The sequence below is a fragment of the Cebus imitator genome, unplaced genomic scaffold (assembly GCF_001604975.1).
Source record: "Cebus imitator isolate Cc_AM_T3 unplaced genomic scaffold, Cebus_imitator-1.0 Scaffold328, whole genome shotgun sequence".
In the NCBI taxonomy this organism is placed as follows: Eukaryota; Metazoa; Chordata; class Mammalia; order Primates; family Cebidae; genus Cebus; species Cebus imitator.
The window spans coordinates 1,794,461-1,809,530 of NW_016107643.1; the positions used below are offsets into that span (position 1 = coordinate 1,794,461).

The 15,070-nt window shown below is 50.6% G+C and overlaps 1 protein-coding gene across 6 annotated transcripts in view; it reads left to right on the forward strand.

Moving 5' to 3' along the window:
- The first annotated feature begins 2,102 nt into the window (after nt 1–2,102).
- Nucleotides 2,103–15,070, forward strand: part of MAVS (mitochondrial antiviral signaling protein) — a 17,776-nt gene continuing 4,808 nt past the window's right edge. The window contains exons 1-6 of one of the 6 annotated variants that reach the window (XM_017504836.2): nt 2,105–2,714; nt 3,294–3,423; nt 7,455–7,638; nt 10,601–10,775; nt 13,056–13,228; nt 14,415–14,574. In XM_017504836.2, coding sequence (XP_017360325.1) covers nt 7,522–7,638; nt 10,601–10,775; nt 13,056–13,228; nt 14,415–14,574 — 625 coding nt within the window. In that variant the 5' untranslated portion in view covers nt 2,105–2,714; nt 3,294–3,423; nt 7,455–7,521. The other 5 variants (XM_017504837.2, XM_017504835.2, XM_017504838.2 and 2 more) reach the window with 5 other exon arrangements.

Here is a 15,070-nt window from a genome sequence, read left to right on the forward strand (position 1 = left end):
TAGAGACGGGGTTTCACCATGTTGACCAGGATGGTCTTGATCTCTTGACCTCGTGATCCACCCGCCTCGGCCTCCCAAAGTGCTGGGATTACAGGCTTGAGCCACCGCGCCCGGCACATATTATTTAATTTTAACTGAAATAGCTACATGTGGCTAGTAGCCACTGTATTGGACAGGACAGCTGTCAAATGTCCCTCATTTGGGGTTTGCTTACTGTTTCCCTATGAGTTGTTTCAGATCATGAGCTTTTGATAGGAATACTATAAGCATGTTGTTGTGTTCTTTGTCTAAATTTTTATAAAAGCTGTTGAGGGCCTGGTATAGTGGTGCACGCCTGTAATCCCAGCACTTTAGGAGGCTGAGGTGGGCAGATCATGAGGTCAGGAGATCGAGACCATCCTGGCCAATATGGTGAAACCCCGTCTCTACTAAAATACAAAAAAATTAGCCGGGCATGGTGGTGCACACCTGTAGTCCCAGCTACTCAGGAGGCTGAGGCAAGGGAATGGCTTGAACCCGGGTGACGGAGGATGCTGTGAGCCGAGATCGTGCCACTGTACTACAGCCTGGGCAACAGAGCAAGACTCCATCTCAAAAAAAAAAAAATGCTGTTGACAGGTGACAGGGAACCACCTAGTCAGGCAGTGGGATTGTTTTAATGCCCTTTGAGGTTCAGCAAAGAAAGGAGTGATAGCCACATTTGGAAGCCCGCCCCCACACTTTCAATGTTCTTCCTCAAATAATTAGATATGAAGCTGCTAGAGCACAGTGGGCAGCAGGCAAGATTGATTCTTGAACTAATCAACACTTATGCCCTCTTGGCTAAACTAGGCAGAGCTGGTTTTATTACAGTTCAGATGTGATTAAGCACACTTTGTAAATGCTGAAGGTTGTGAAATATCCACAGGGCTATAAAGTACAGTAATAAAAACCTCACCTGAGGCCGGGCCTGGTGGCTCATGCCTGTAATCCCAGCACTTTGGGAAGCCGAGGCAGGTGGATCACCTGAGGTCGGGAGTTCAAGACCAGCCTGGCCAACATGGAGAAAAACCCCTCTACTAAAAATACAAAAATTAGCCGGGGGTGGTGGCATGGGCCTGTAATCTCAGCTACTCAGGAGGCTGAGGCAGGAGAATTGCTTAAACCCAGGAAGTAGAGTTTGCAGTGAGCAGAGATTGTGCCATTACACTCCAGCCTCGGTGACAAGAGTGATACTCCGCCTCAAAACACTGGCTTTGGAGTCAAGCCTGTACTTAGGCATCTGTAAGTCTTCTTTTTTAAAATTGCGGTATGTAGTAACACATGACCTTCAGTGTACAGCTAATGCATTTTTACATATGCTTTAGCTCTGGTACCCACCACTCACATCAAGATTTAGAATATTTCTACTCCCTTAGAAGGTATGCATCCCTCCCCTCCCCCAATCGACATCCCCCAGAAATTACCAGTATTTAATTTCTACTTAGTAGATTAGTTTTGTCTGTTTTTGAACCTTATTATGACTGGAAGCAGACAGAATGTGCTCTTTAGTGTTTGGTTCCATTCACCAAGCACTGTTTAGTTGCTGGTGCCCATTCATCTGTGGGAAGATCCTCCTATGTCTGTGTGTCAATAGTTTGTTCGTTTTCACTGCCGTATACTATTCCACGATGTGATTACACCATAGTTTGTCTTTCTGTTTTCCTGCTGATGACCATTTGCGTTTTCAGATTTTGCCTATCATCAATAAGTCAGTACAAACATTACCTAGGTGTATGTTTCTAGGTAGATATATACTCGGGGCGAAATTGCTGGGTCAGGATTAGCATACGTTTAACTTTAGTAACGACTGTCATTTTTCCAAATCTCTTAAACTCTCTTTAAAACAGGAAGAATAAACCCACTCTACCTGATTATCGTGATAGTATTTAATGAACTCTAAAGAATAAGGCTTTAAGCCTTGTGCCAGGAAGACAGTAGGTGGTCAATAAGTGCTGGCCTCTGCTCCAGCAGGGGAAGGGCGAGGCAGAAGGCAGGAACTGCGGGAGGTACCCGCCCCCTACCGGGCGGAAGAGGCCTCTCCCACGCAGCACTTAACCCACACCCAGCCTGCCAGCCAGCCAATTTGGCGAGTGCCTGCCTGGCGCCTACCCACCCTGCATTCCCTCGCCCGCTCCCGTTCCCACAGGCCCAGCGTGCGCGTCTCTTGGCTAGGCATCCTTGCCCCTGTGACTTCAGCGTCATCCAACCTTTGTTGGACACTAACTGTATGCCAGGCCATGAGGATGCAGGAGAGAACGACACGAAGATCCTCGCCCCCCAAAGCTCCCAGCGGGAGGAGGGGCTGTTTCACTTGGGAAGCGTGGGGATGTAATTCTCAGCCCGCCAATGACTCCGAGGCCGGCCGCCTGCCTGATGTCTGGCCGGACACTGGACTTCCCCTAGAAGTTGCTCGAGACGAACAAGGGAAGAAAACAATCCGCTCTCCCGCGCCCCCAGCAGGAAATCAGGTCGGTTCTCCGAGCCTAGTCTAGCGTGTCCCGACCCGCCAACCAAGGCCCAGTGCCTTCCTCGGCCGCTCCGCCCCTGAGCCGCCAGCCAATCACGCGCGGCCGGGAAGCCCCGCCCCTCCAGGTGGCCAATGGTCGCGCGCCCTGCCCGCCCCGCCGCCTCTGCGGGGAGGGTCGTAGGCCCCGGGCGGCGGTCGCCAGGTCGCAGGGCCGGGGGTACCCGAGGTAAGATCGCCGCTGGGGCGCTTGGTCCTCTATGCTCAGTACACACGGATGCCTTTAGGGAAGGTGGCTGCAGCGGAAGGACCGAGTCCGCCGGGGCGCCCTGGGTCTGGGGCGCGCGGGGCTCGGGAAGAGCCGGCCCTGAGGCACACGGGGTTCGGGAACACTGAGGGCTCCAGGCGCCGCATCCAGCACCGGGGAAAAGGGGTAGGTGGCGCTGGGCGTCTGCTCTGTCTGGGGGAAAAGTAGGGCCGGAAGTGGACGGGCAGCGGCCGCTGACCTCCTGCTACCCACAGGCCCAGGGTGACTCTAAGGTGAGGCCGAGCCTCGACTGGCCGCGCCTTGAACTCGAGTACTGCCGCCCTCCCCTGGGTGTGGACAGTTCTCGGCGGCGATACCAGCTCAGAACAGCTTCCCCGCGCTCCGCGCACCTTGGTCTCGCCCAGGAATCCGATCCGAGGCTGTCAGGCCTGTCCCTTTGGGGAGGGTGGGTATTTATTTCCGGGACGCACTCAGCCTCTGGACACTCAGGTCGGAAACTTTGCTGCATCGAGAACACTCTGTCACTTCCTTCCTTCTCAGATTGGAAAGAGGTGCCAGGAAAACAATGAAACAAACCAAAACAACGAAGAAGGCATTCTCTGTATGCAAGTCGTGAAGCCTCAAAACTATCTAGGAGGACAGCCAACGACTTGGGACCTGTGGACGCAATGTGAGGGCAGGGTTAATGTCTGGACTAAATGTTGCTTCCTCCCTAGTGCACCCTCCGCCTCTCCCACAAGTGACCTTGGGCCCTCTTTGGGCTTGAAGGCAGGTGGCTGTGTGGGTCTCACTTGCTGCAGGGGTCCCTGTACCCTGCAAGGTGTATGACCAGCTGCAGTGAGGTAGCAGATTCTGGGTTCAAATCCTGTGCTAGCCTCTGGCCAGCTGTGCACCTTGGCATCACTTCGCCTGTCACGGGATTGGGGAAGGATTAACTAAGAGAACCTTAGGATGTGGTTGTCTACAGTTGGCCCTCAATAAGTGTGAACAGACGTGGGCTTCCTTTCCTTTTGATTGGGCTACATCATCCCCTCCCCACCATGTGTGTTGTAGGGGTTGAGGCTAGAGTGCCTCATCTGATTATCTCCTGGTACCTGGCTGATGCCGTGAGAAAGGAAGGAGAAATGGTTTTGTTTCTTTTTTTTGAAATGGAATCTCACTCTGTGGCCCAGGCTGTAGTGTAGTAGCCTGATCTCAGCTCACTGCAACCTCTGCCTCCTGGGTTCTAGAGATTCTCATGCCTCAGCCTCCCAAGTAGCTGGGATTACAAGTGTCTGATGCCATGCCTGGCTAATTTTTGTATTTTTAGTAAAGACAGAGTTTCACCATGTTGGCCAGGCTGGTCTCGAACTCCTCACCTCAGGTGATCTGCCTGCCTTGGCCTCCCAAAGTGCTGGGATTACAGGCATGAGCCACCATGCCTGGCCGAGAAAGTGGTCTATTAACTGCCACAGAGTTGGTTTTTGCTCATTTTTTTTTTTTTTTGAGACGGAGTCTCACTCTGTCCCCAGCTGGAGTGCAGTGCATGATCTTGGCTCACCGCAACCTCCGCTTCCCGGGTTCAAGTGATTCTCCTGCCTCAGCCTCCCAAAGTGCTGGAATTACAGGCATGAGCCACCACGCCCAGCACTTTGCTCATTTCTTGAAGGCTCAGAGGACCCCTACTTCACCTTCCTGACCCTCCTTAACTGTCATTTGCACTTGGCCCACAAGGAATGCAGCAGCGCCTGTTGGTTGGCAAAGCAAGTGGTGCATGTTAGACTCTGAGGCCAGTGACAAGACTGTTTCCCCTGTGAGGAGGGTTTGGTGGCCCAGCAGCTTTTAGGTGCTGTCTGCTCTGCAGCACTGCCTCCTAGAGGTCTCATGCTTGCCTGATGCCTGCTTGGTCCTCTTCTGCCTCCTTCCCTGCCTGACAGCCCACTAGGAATCCAATAGCTCAAGTTTCACTTGTTCAGAACTGAGTTCTGGAGTTCCTTCTGAGCCACTCCTCCTCCCCTGGCTTCTCTGGTGTGGTAAAAGGGCACCTGCCATCCGCCCAGTGCCTAAGGAGTCATCCTTGATTCTTTTCTCTCCCTTATCTCCTACACCCTCAAAACACCAGGAATCTGGCTGCCTCCTGCCAATTCTATGGTTCCCATCCTGGCCATAATCATCCAGTCTCCTGGGCTGTGGCCTCCTGACTGGTCTCCCAGTTTTCATCCTGGCCCCTCCAAAGTCCTCACAATTGTCAGAGAAATCTTTAATGTAAATCACATCCTCCTCTTTTCCTGCCAGAACCTTCCAGTGGGTCCCTGTTTCACTCCAACTAAAACCCAGAGTCCTTTCCTACCACACCCTACATGAGTGGTCCCTTTCACCTCCTTGACCTTCATCTCTGCCCCTCTCCCTAGCTTTCTTAACCTTGACCACACTGACCTGCTTTCTATTCTTCAAATATGCCAAGCTCATCCCATTTTAGGACTTTTGCATTTACCATGCCCTCTGCCCAAAACACAAATCTTCTCAGAGCCTGAGAACGGCTCAACTGTGTTCTTAACACTAGTTCAGAAAGGCTTCTTTGACCCCCCTAGTTCAAGTACCATGCCTGTCTCCAGGGGCTGTGTCTCTTTACCTGCTTTATTTTCTTTAGAACCTTTATTGCCATCTGGAATTCTTATTTGGGTAAGAATTTACTGATCTGCTATTTGTCCCACACCAGTAGAATATAAATTGGATGCGGCACAGACCTTGTCTCTTTTATTCCCTGCAGCACTCCCTGATGGGGGAGGCAAAAAAGAAACAAGCAAAAACATCTATAATTGCAAATTGTGGTAACTCCTACATAAACAACTGTTAGCAATTGCTTATATTTGAGGCACTTAATTTTTTTTTTTTTTTTTTTTTTTTTTTAGACAGAGCCCCATTCTGTTGCCCAGGCTGAAGTGCAATGGCCTGATCTTGGTTCACTGCAACCTCCGACTCGGGTTTAAGTGATTTTCTAGCCTCAGCCTCCTGAGTAGCTGGGATTGCAAGCGACTGCCACAATGCCCAGCTTATTTTTTTGTATTTTTAGTAGAGATGGGGTTTCTCCATGTTGGCCAGGCTGGTCTCAAACTCCTGACCTCAGGTGATCCATCTGCCTTGGCCTCCCAAAGTGCTAGGATTACAGGTGTGAGCCACCGCACCCGGCTGGCACTTAAAAATTTTAAACTTAGGCCGGCCACAGTGGCTCACACCTGTAATCCCAGCACTTTGGGAGGCCAAGGCAAGCGGATCACTTGAGGTCAGGAGTTCGAGACCAATCTGGAAAACATAGTGAAACCCTGTCTCTACTAAAAAATACAAAAGTTGGCCAGGCACGGTGGCTCACAACAACAAACAAAAAAGTTAGCCAGGTATGATGGTGGGCTCCTGTAATCCCAGCTACTTGGGAGGCTGCGGCAGGAAAATTGCTTGAACCTGGGAGGTGGAGGCTGCAATGAGCCTAGATCACACCACTGTACTCCAGCCCGGATGACAGAGACTCTGTCTCCAAAAAAACTTTTCTTCTTTAAAGTAGGATGATCCTATTATTATCATATTGGGCTTCACTTTTAATTTTTTCAGTATGTCCCAAAGCAGCAGCACTTTTAGGTACAGCCCTCTTGCTTATCAGCTTGAGGGCCTTTAGAGCCAGGAGGAGAGCCAGGACATTTCATAGGCACCTAAACTATGGTTACATACAGATCCTTCCACCACATGTGCTAGGAGTACACGCAGACCTCCCCCAATGCTGACCAACCTACAGGACAGAAATGGGCCCTAGGTATTCTGGATCTGATTCTTTTTGGCCATCAATTATTTTTATTTTTATTTTTTTAGAGATGGGGTCTCGCTGTGTTGCCCAGGCTGGCCTCAAACACCTGGGCTCAAGAGATCCTTCTGCCCTAGCTTCTCTAGTAGCTGCTGGTTATCAATTCATTTTTAGCAAATTCTGCAGGAAACTTGGAGAGACCCAGGCAGTAATAAATAGGATGTTTGAAGAAACTAAAGATGGCTGAGCACAGTGGCTGGCACTTACAATCCAAGCTACTTGACAGGCTGAGGCAGGAGGATCACTTGAGGCCAGGGGCTTGAGACCAGACTGGGCAACATCACAAGACCCTGTCTCTAGAAAAATTTTAAAAATTAGCTGGGCGCAGTGGCACAAGTCTGTAGTTCCAGCTACCTAGGACGCTGAGGTGGCAAGATTGCTTGAACGCAGGAGTTTGAGGCTGCACTGAGCTATGATTGCACCACTGCACCCAACCAAGGTAACAGAGTGAGACCCTATCTCTTAACAACAGCAACAAAAAAAAAGGTGGGCGCGGTGGTTCACACCTGTAATCTCAAATCTTGGGAGACCGAGGTGGGTAGATCACTTGAGGTCAGGAGTTTGTGACCAGCCTAGCCAACATGGTAAACCCACATCTCTACTAAAAATACAAAAATTAGATGGGCATGGTGGTGCACGCCTGTAATCTCAGCTACTTGGGAGGCCGAGGCAGGAGACACAATTGAACTCAGGAAGCAAAGGTTGCATTGAGCTGAGATTGCACCACTGCACTCCAACCTGGGTGACACTGTCTCAAAAAAAAGATTTAAAGATGAAAGAAAACAAAAATTCCAAAAAGTTGAGAAATAATTGCCTTTTGTCCAGCCCCACTCCCAACCGTGTATAATATGTGATCTGTTTTCTTCCAGTCTCGTTTCCTGTCAGTCCATCCACCCTTCATGGGGCCAGAGCCCTCTCTCCAGAATCTGAGCAGCAATGCCGTTTGCTGAAGACAAAACCTATAAGTATATCTGCAGACATTTCAGCAATTTTTGCAATGTGGATGTTGTAGAGATTCTGCCTTACCTGCCCTGCCTCACAGCAAGAGACCAGGTGAGCCAGGGAAGTGACAGCCAGACACTGGCCTGGGGACAGGGCTATGGAATCCAAAGCTCAACCCCATCCTAGTTCCTCCCCCAAGCCAGAGCCGGCCCCTTCTCCCTCTTGCTGTGTCTTGCTCCTTGTCCTTGCTGCTTTTTTTTTTTTTCCTTGCTGCTTTTCTAACTTTTAGATGAAGTGTGGCTCAGGGTGGCATTGCTGACTTCACCGAGCTCCGCCTTGTGTTGCTTTTGTGAACTGCTCAGAAATATGGTGCTGGCTGTGATGAGATTTCCTGGCTCTGGTCCACTTGCCCAATGTTTTTAGAACCTTCTGTTTTCTTCATCTCTCTTGCTGGGCCTTGTCCTGCTCAGTTTTGATTCCATTCTCCTTGTCATGGGGCCCTGTCCTGGCAGGGAGCTGGGACTCAGGTTTGAGAGCAGGCTGGAGCCAGGTCGCTAGCCCTGGCACTTGCTAGCTGGTGAAGCGGGCACAATCTCTCCCCATTCATTGTAGCTGCTGTTCTCAGATTGGACCCCTGTGCTCCAGAGGGAACCTGTTGGCTCTTCTGGGGACTCCTGTCCTCTGGTTTCTCAGGAGCCCTATTGCTGTCTCCGGCATCCTCCACACAGATTGCATCAGTATGCAGGTCTGTTTGGGGTTTGCCCCTCCCTCTTGTATTTTGGGGATTATAAGGATATCTTGTTTTGTAGTAAATATAAATATTTTCTGTGGGTTTGATTTTCTTTTTTTAATATTGTTTTGAGATGGAGTCTCACTCTGTTGCCCCAGCCGCAGTGCAATGGTGCAGTCTCAGCTCACTGCAACCTCCACCTCCCAGGTTTAAGTGATTCCTGCACCTCAGCCTCCTGAGTAGCTGGGGTCACAGCCATGTGCCACCATCCCTGGCTAATTTTTGTATTTTTATTTTTAGTAGAGACAGGGTTTCACCATGTTAGCCAGGCTGGTTTTTATTATTTTCGAGACAGGGTCTTGCTTTATCACTCAGGCTGGAGTGCAGTGGCATGATTTTAACTCATTGCAACCTATGCCTCATGGAGTCAAGAGCTTCTCCCACCTCAGCATCCCAAAGTGCTGGGATAACCGGTGTGAGTCAACATGCCCAGGCTATATATATATATATATATACATTTTTTTTTTGCCCTAAAAGCTATATGTTTTTTACATTTTTAACTTTTTTTAAAGAAGAGGGTTTCACTATGTTGCCCAGGCTGTCAAGCTTCTGAGCTCAAGTGATCCTCCTGCCTTGGCTTCCCAAAGTGCTGGGATTACACAGGCATGAACCACCACACCTGGCCTGTGGGTTTTCTTTATTTTATTTTAGTTTAGTTTAGTTTATTTATTGACTGGGTCTCACTGTGGTGCCCAGGCTAGAGTGTGGTGGTGTTGCGATCATGGCTTACTGCAGCCTCAAACTCCTGGGCTTAACTGATCCTCCCACCTCAGCTCCCAAGTAGCTGGGACTGCAGGTGTACAGCACCGTACCCAGCTAATTTTTGTATTTTTCTTTGGTTTCGAACTTCTGGGCCTAAGCAATCCTCCCACCTTGGCCTCCCAAAGTGCTGGGATTACTGGTATGAGCCACTACAGCAGTATACGTGCGCGAGCACACACACACACACACACACATGCTTTGAGATGGGTTCTCACTCTGTCACACACATTGGAGTGCAGTGGCACTATCTTGGCTCACTGCAACCTCTGCCTTGCAGGCTCAAGCAATCCTCCTGCCTCAGCCTCCCTTCAGCCTCATCCTCCTGCCTCAGCCTCCCCTCCCTGCTGGGATTACAGGCATGAGCCACTGTGCTCTGCCTATTTTTTTATTTAAAAAATATTTTCCTTTTTCTAAAATCTAGCTCCTGCAGGATTCTGTGGGTTTTTGTTTCTGCTGTCTGGTTGTTTGTTTTATGTGAGAATTCAGGTAGACATAAAAACTCTAGGGCTGGTGCAGTGGCTCATGCCTGTAATCCTAGCACTTTGGGAGGCCGAGGCGGGTGGATCACCTGAGGTCAGGAGTTCAAGACCAACCTGGCCAATGTGGCGAAACCGCGTCTCTACCAAAAATACAAAAAAATTAGCTGGGCGTGGTGGTGGGCTCCTGTAATTCTAGCTACTTGGGAGGCTGAGGCAGAAGTGCTTGAACCTGGGAGGCAGAGGTTGCAGCGAGCTGAGATTGCACCACTGCACTCCAGCCTGAGCGACAGAACAGGACTCTGTCTCAAAAAAAAAAAAAAAGAAAAAGGCCCAAAAAGCACCCACAAAAAAAAAAAAAAAAAAAACAAAAGAAAACAAAAAAAAAAACTATAATGAAAAAAAAAAAAAAAAAGGAAACTTGTCCACATAGATGCACTAAGAAAGAAAAAAGAAAAAAAAAAAAGGAACCCCCCCCCAAAAAAACTGCAGCCACTGTCATCTGCCCAGAATCTCCCCAGCCTTCTCAGCTTCCTTGTTTCTTATTGTTGGCCCCCTCTCTTTCCTTCTTTCACCCCTTCTTCATACCTTTGCTATCTACCTTTTCCTTCTCTCCTAATCCAAAGCTTTCTTTTTGCCCTGGGGGCCATATAAACCCAACACTTTTGTATCAGATTAATTGGCTTTGGATTCCTGCCCCACTGTTGTAAGATGTTTGCTATAGTACTTTGCTTCTGCTAAGTAAAGTGGGGATGATAATGGCATTAAATAAGATGATGCATGCAAAGCCCTTAACGGAAAGCTCGGGAAATAGTAACTGCTAGTTTCTGGCGGCTGCCAGTTTCTTTAGCAGCTATTGCTGCTAATTGCCCTTCCTCACTCCATACCTGACCTTGTCCTGGGCTCTGATCCAGTTTCACATGGCCACCTTGCTCCTGTGGCTTTCTTGGCGCCCCCCCGCCCCCCACCGCTGTGGCTTCATTCTGTGTAGGGAAGCGGCTGGGGCTGCCTGGCTTGAGCAGGACAGTGGCACTGTATCTTCCAGGATCGACTGCGGGCCACTTGCACACTCTCAGGGAACCGGGACACCCTCTGGCATCTCTTCAATACCCTTCAGCGGCGACCCGGCTGGGTGGAGTCCTTCATTGTGGCGCTGAGGGCCTGTGAGCTGTCTGATCTCGCGGATGAAGTGGCCCGTGTCTACCAGAGCTACCAGCCTCGTGAGCATCCTGTCCTGGCTCTCCTTCTGGAACCCTGGCCTGCTCCTCGGCCTCTGCTTTCCCTTCCCCTCTCTCTGTACCTCCTGCCTTTCTCTGTTCATCCTCCTTGTCACACTGAAGCAGCGAATAAACCTGGGTGTAGATCCAAGCTGAACCACTTACTAGCTGTGTCCCTTTGGCCAAGTCCCTAAATTTCCCTGAGCCTCAGGCCTCTCCTCTGTAACATGGAGCTCATGGCAGTGTCTGCCAAGGGGAGCTGCAGTGGGTGACAGCGTGGGAAGTTGCGTGTTGAGTGCTGACCTGGGCTTCGCACTTCCCGTATGCCCAGCACATGGGGTCTCCTCTAATTTTCACGCCTGTAGCGTTTGCCTCCCACCCCTCCTCATTTCTTCTTCCCAACCTACTTGTTCACCCTCCCTCTCTCCACTTTCTCTTCCCCTCCCCTGGTTTACCCTGAGAGCCTTCTATGCCCTCTACCAGCTGCCCAGGTATTCCTTTAGTTCCTCTCAGTGTCCCGGCCATTCTCAGTGCTCGGAGGGGATTTGGTGAGATGGAATCTGATCTCAAGTGAGATCAAGACACAGGAAGAAAAATCAAGCCAGTTCTGTTTATATTTCAAACTGGTGGTAACCCTCAAGACCCTGACCGCATTTTTTTTTTTTTTTTTTGGAGATGGAGTCCTGGTCTGTTTCCCAGGCTGGAGTGCTGTGGCATGATCTCAGCTCTCTACAACTCTGCCTCCCAAGTTTAAGTGATTCCCCTGCCTTAGCCTCCTGAGTCACTGGGATTACAGGCACCTGCCATCATGCCCAGCTAATTTTTATATTTTTGTTGAGATAGGGTTTCACCATGTTGGCCAGGCTAGTCTTAAACTTGTGACCTCAGGTGATCCACCTGCCTCGGCCTCCCAAAGTGCTGGGGTTACAGGCCTGAGCCACCACACCCAGCCCCTGGTCACATTTATAACTGTGGGAAATCCATGTTTTTCTTTTCTTTCTCTCTCCTTTTTTTCCCCTTTTAGAGACACAGTCTTGCTCTGTCAGGCTGGAGAGCAGTGGTGCAATCATAGCTCACTTCCACCTTGACTTCCTGGGCTCAAGCGGACCTTCCACCTCAGCCTCCAGAGTAGCTGGGACTACAGGCATGTGCCACCACACCTGGCTAATTTTCAGAATTTTTTTGTAGAGACAAGGTCTCACTATGTTGCCCAGGCTGGTCTTGAACTCCTGGGCTCAAGCGATCGGCCTCCAAGAGTGCTGGGATCATAGGTGTCAGCCACCGTGTCTGGCTCTCATGTTTGCTTTTCTTTCCTTTTTCTCTTCCTTGCTTCCCCCCCTTTCTTCTTCCCTTTCTCTCTTTCTTCCTTCCTTTTCCCTCCTTCTTTTTAAATATGTCTCTTCATGTATGGAGATTACTAATAGTGATCACCTGAATACAATGGCTGTGGAAGGGCCTGATGGGTGGTGGAGGCAAAGAGGAGGGGCTGAGGAGGCAATATCAGGGTAGGGGTCAGTGAGCAATGACAACCATGCGGAGGAGAAAGCCACTGGGTCCCAGGATGTCTGGGGACAGAGGAGGGTGACTGCTGACATGGTCTGGGTGGTGAGAGACCCATGATGCCCCCGCACACAGTCTCCCTGCTCCCTTGCTCCCTTGTCCTCCAACTGCTCTCTCCTTCCCACTCCTGCCCCCCTTGCCAGTGAAGCTTGTCACTCTGAGGAGTGGACCCACATCAGAACAGCTTTTGGAACTATGGGTGGGGCAGGGGGTGTACCCAAGAGCACCCAAGCCTCTTCCATCATGAGGAATACCTCTGATTCCTTTTTTTTTTTTTTTTTTTTTTTTTTTGAGATGGAGCCTCGCTGTGTCGCGCAGGCTGGAGTGCAGTGGCACGATCTCGGCTGACTGCAGCCTCAGCCTCCCTGTAGTTCCTGATTCCTTCTTTCCACCCTGCCCCCACCCCCAAGATGGAGTCTTGCTCTGTTGCCCAGGCTGGAGTACAGTGGCGCAATCTCAGCTCATTGCAGCCTCCGCCTCCCAGCTTCAAGCAGTGCTCCCTCAGCCTCCCAAGTAGCTGGATTACAGGAGCGTGCAACCATGCCCCACTAATTTTTGTATTTTTAGTAGAGATGGGGTTTTACCATGTTGGCCAGGCTGGTCTCAAACTCCTGACTTCCCAATCTACCCACCTTGGCCTCCCAAAGTGCTGGGATTACAGGCGTAAGCCATGGCACCCAGCCCCTGATTCCTTCTTGATATCACTGCATCTTTGTCTTCCAGGGACCCCGGAACATCCCCCAGCTCCACTGGAGCCACCGTCAGTTTCTGCTGAGGTGCCAGGACCCTCCACGCCTGCTGCGGCCCACAGCATCCCCTACAATGGCTACAGAGAGAAGGAGTCAAGCTACCCCATGCCTGTCCAGGAGACCCAGCCGCCAGAGTCCCTGGAAGAGGTCTGTCCTCACAGTCCACCTTGAGCCACCTGCTTTTGTGTTCCTGTCTGCCCACTTCTGCCCATGAGCCTTCCTCCAGAAACCCTCTCCTGTCCACTACAAATTATGCCTAATCTTTACTCAGAAACCCAAGGCTTCCTTAGGGGAGATCTGCCCCAGACCAGCTTCCAGACTGCTGACCAGGTCTTCATCCTGTGGCAGTCTAATCCTCTGTCACCAACCAGCTGGGAGATGACAGGTTTGTTTTTTTTTTTGAGACAGTGTCTCATTCTGTCGCCCAGGCTGGAATGATGCAGTGGAGTGATCTCGGCTCACTGCAACCTCCACTTCCTGGGTTCAAGTGATTCTGCTGCCTCAGCCTCCCGAGTAGCTAGGATTACAGGCACCCACCACGATGCTGGCTAATTTTTGTATTTTTAGTAGAGATGGTGTTTTGCCATGTCAGCCAGGCTGATCTCAAACTCCTGACCTCAGGTGATCTGCCCACCTTGGCCTCCCAAAGTGCTGGGATTACCAGCGTGAGCTACCACCCCTGGCTGGAGACCACAGTTTTGAGGTCTTTGCAATGTTCCATATGAGACATTGCATTGGGTGGAGGAACCCAGGGAGGGGCCAGATGAGGGAGAGTGAGGGAGCAGGCGATTATGGGGGCAGGGGTGATTGGCAGGGCTGTCATTATTGCCAAAAGGTCAAGTTTGGGGGAAAGATGACCGATTCTTTGAAGATAAATGAGTGGGCAGTGGGGTGTCCAAGGAGACACCAAATCATGAACCTGAAGCCTAAGAAAGGGGTCTGTGATCCCCTGAACACAGTGGCTGTGGTAGGGGTGGGATGAATGTGGAGGTGGGAAAGGGGAGGGGCAGAGGAGGCAGCATCAGGGCAGGGGATCAGCTAGCGGTGACAGCCATGAAGAGAAAGCCAGTGGCTGCCGAGAGGGAGACCTTTCTGCAGGGCCACACAGATGGACAGGGAGTCCCCCAGGGATGCTGTGTGTTTTCTGTGAGGTAAATGCAAGGACACCTATGGACAGAGGGTCTGGCAATTACCAGAACCCAAGCAAGGGCTCCCTGGCTCCTGTGCTTCGTGGTGTAGGCTGAGGTCTGTAGGAGACGCCCCACAAGCACAAGCTGCCCTTTTCGAGCTCTTGGGAGAGGCAACTGCCTTATTCATATTTTCCCTCTTGCAGAGTTCAGAGCAAGCCCCGCAGACGCTCAGCCCTGGAGCCATCTCAAGGAGGCCGGGTGGTGGCCCTGTGGAGTCCTCCTCTGACCTGGCAGCCCTTAGCCCTCTGACCTCCAGCGGGCATCAGGAGCAGGACACAGAACTGGGCAGTACCCACACAGCAGGTATGCATGGAATCTGAAATTATAGGGCTCCTCTGATCTCTCAAGTGAAGGTGAGAATTAGAGTTGCCTCTCTGGCTTCCTTGAATAGGAGGCAAGGTGGGAATAAAGGGAGTTCAACCCAGGAAGCAAACCAGTTCCTTATAGGGTGTATCAGTTAGTATTTGCTATGTAACAAATAGTCCACTCCAGTTTTCCAATTTTTGGTTTCTTTAGTAGCTTAAAATGCAGCCATTTATTTAGCACATGATTCCGTGGGTCAGCCATTTGGGCTACCTACCTGGGCAGTTCTTTTGGTCTTGGCTGAATTTCCTCTCAAGTACTCACTCGTATGTATATAAGTTCTGCCTCACGCGGTGGCTCACGCCTGTAATCCCAGCACTTTGGGAGGCCGAGACGGGTGGATCACGAGGTCAAGAGATCGAGACCATCCTGGTCAACATGGTGAAACCCCGTCTCTACTAAAACTACAAAATATTAGCTGGGCATGGTGGCGCGT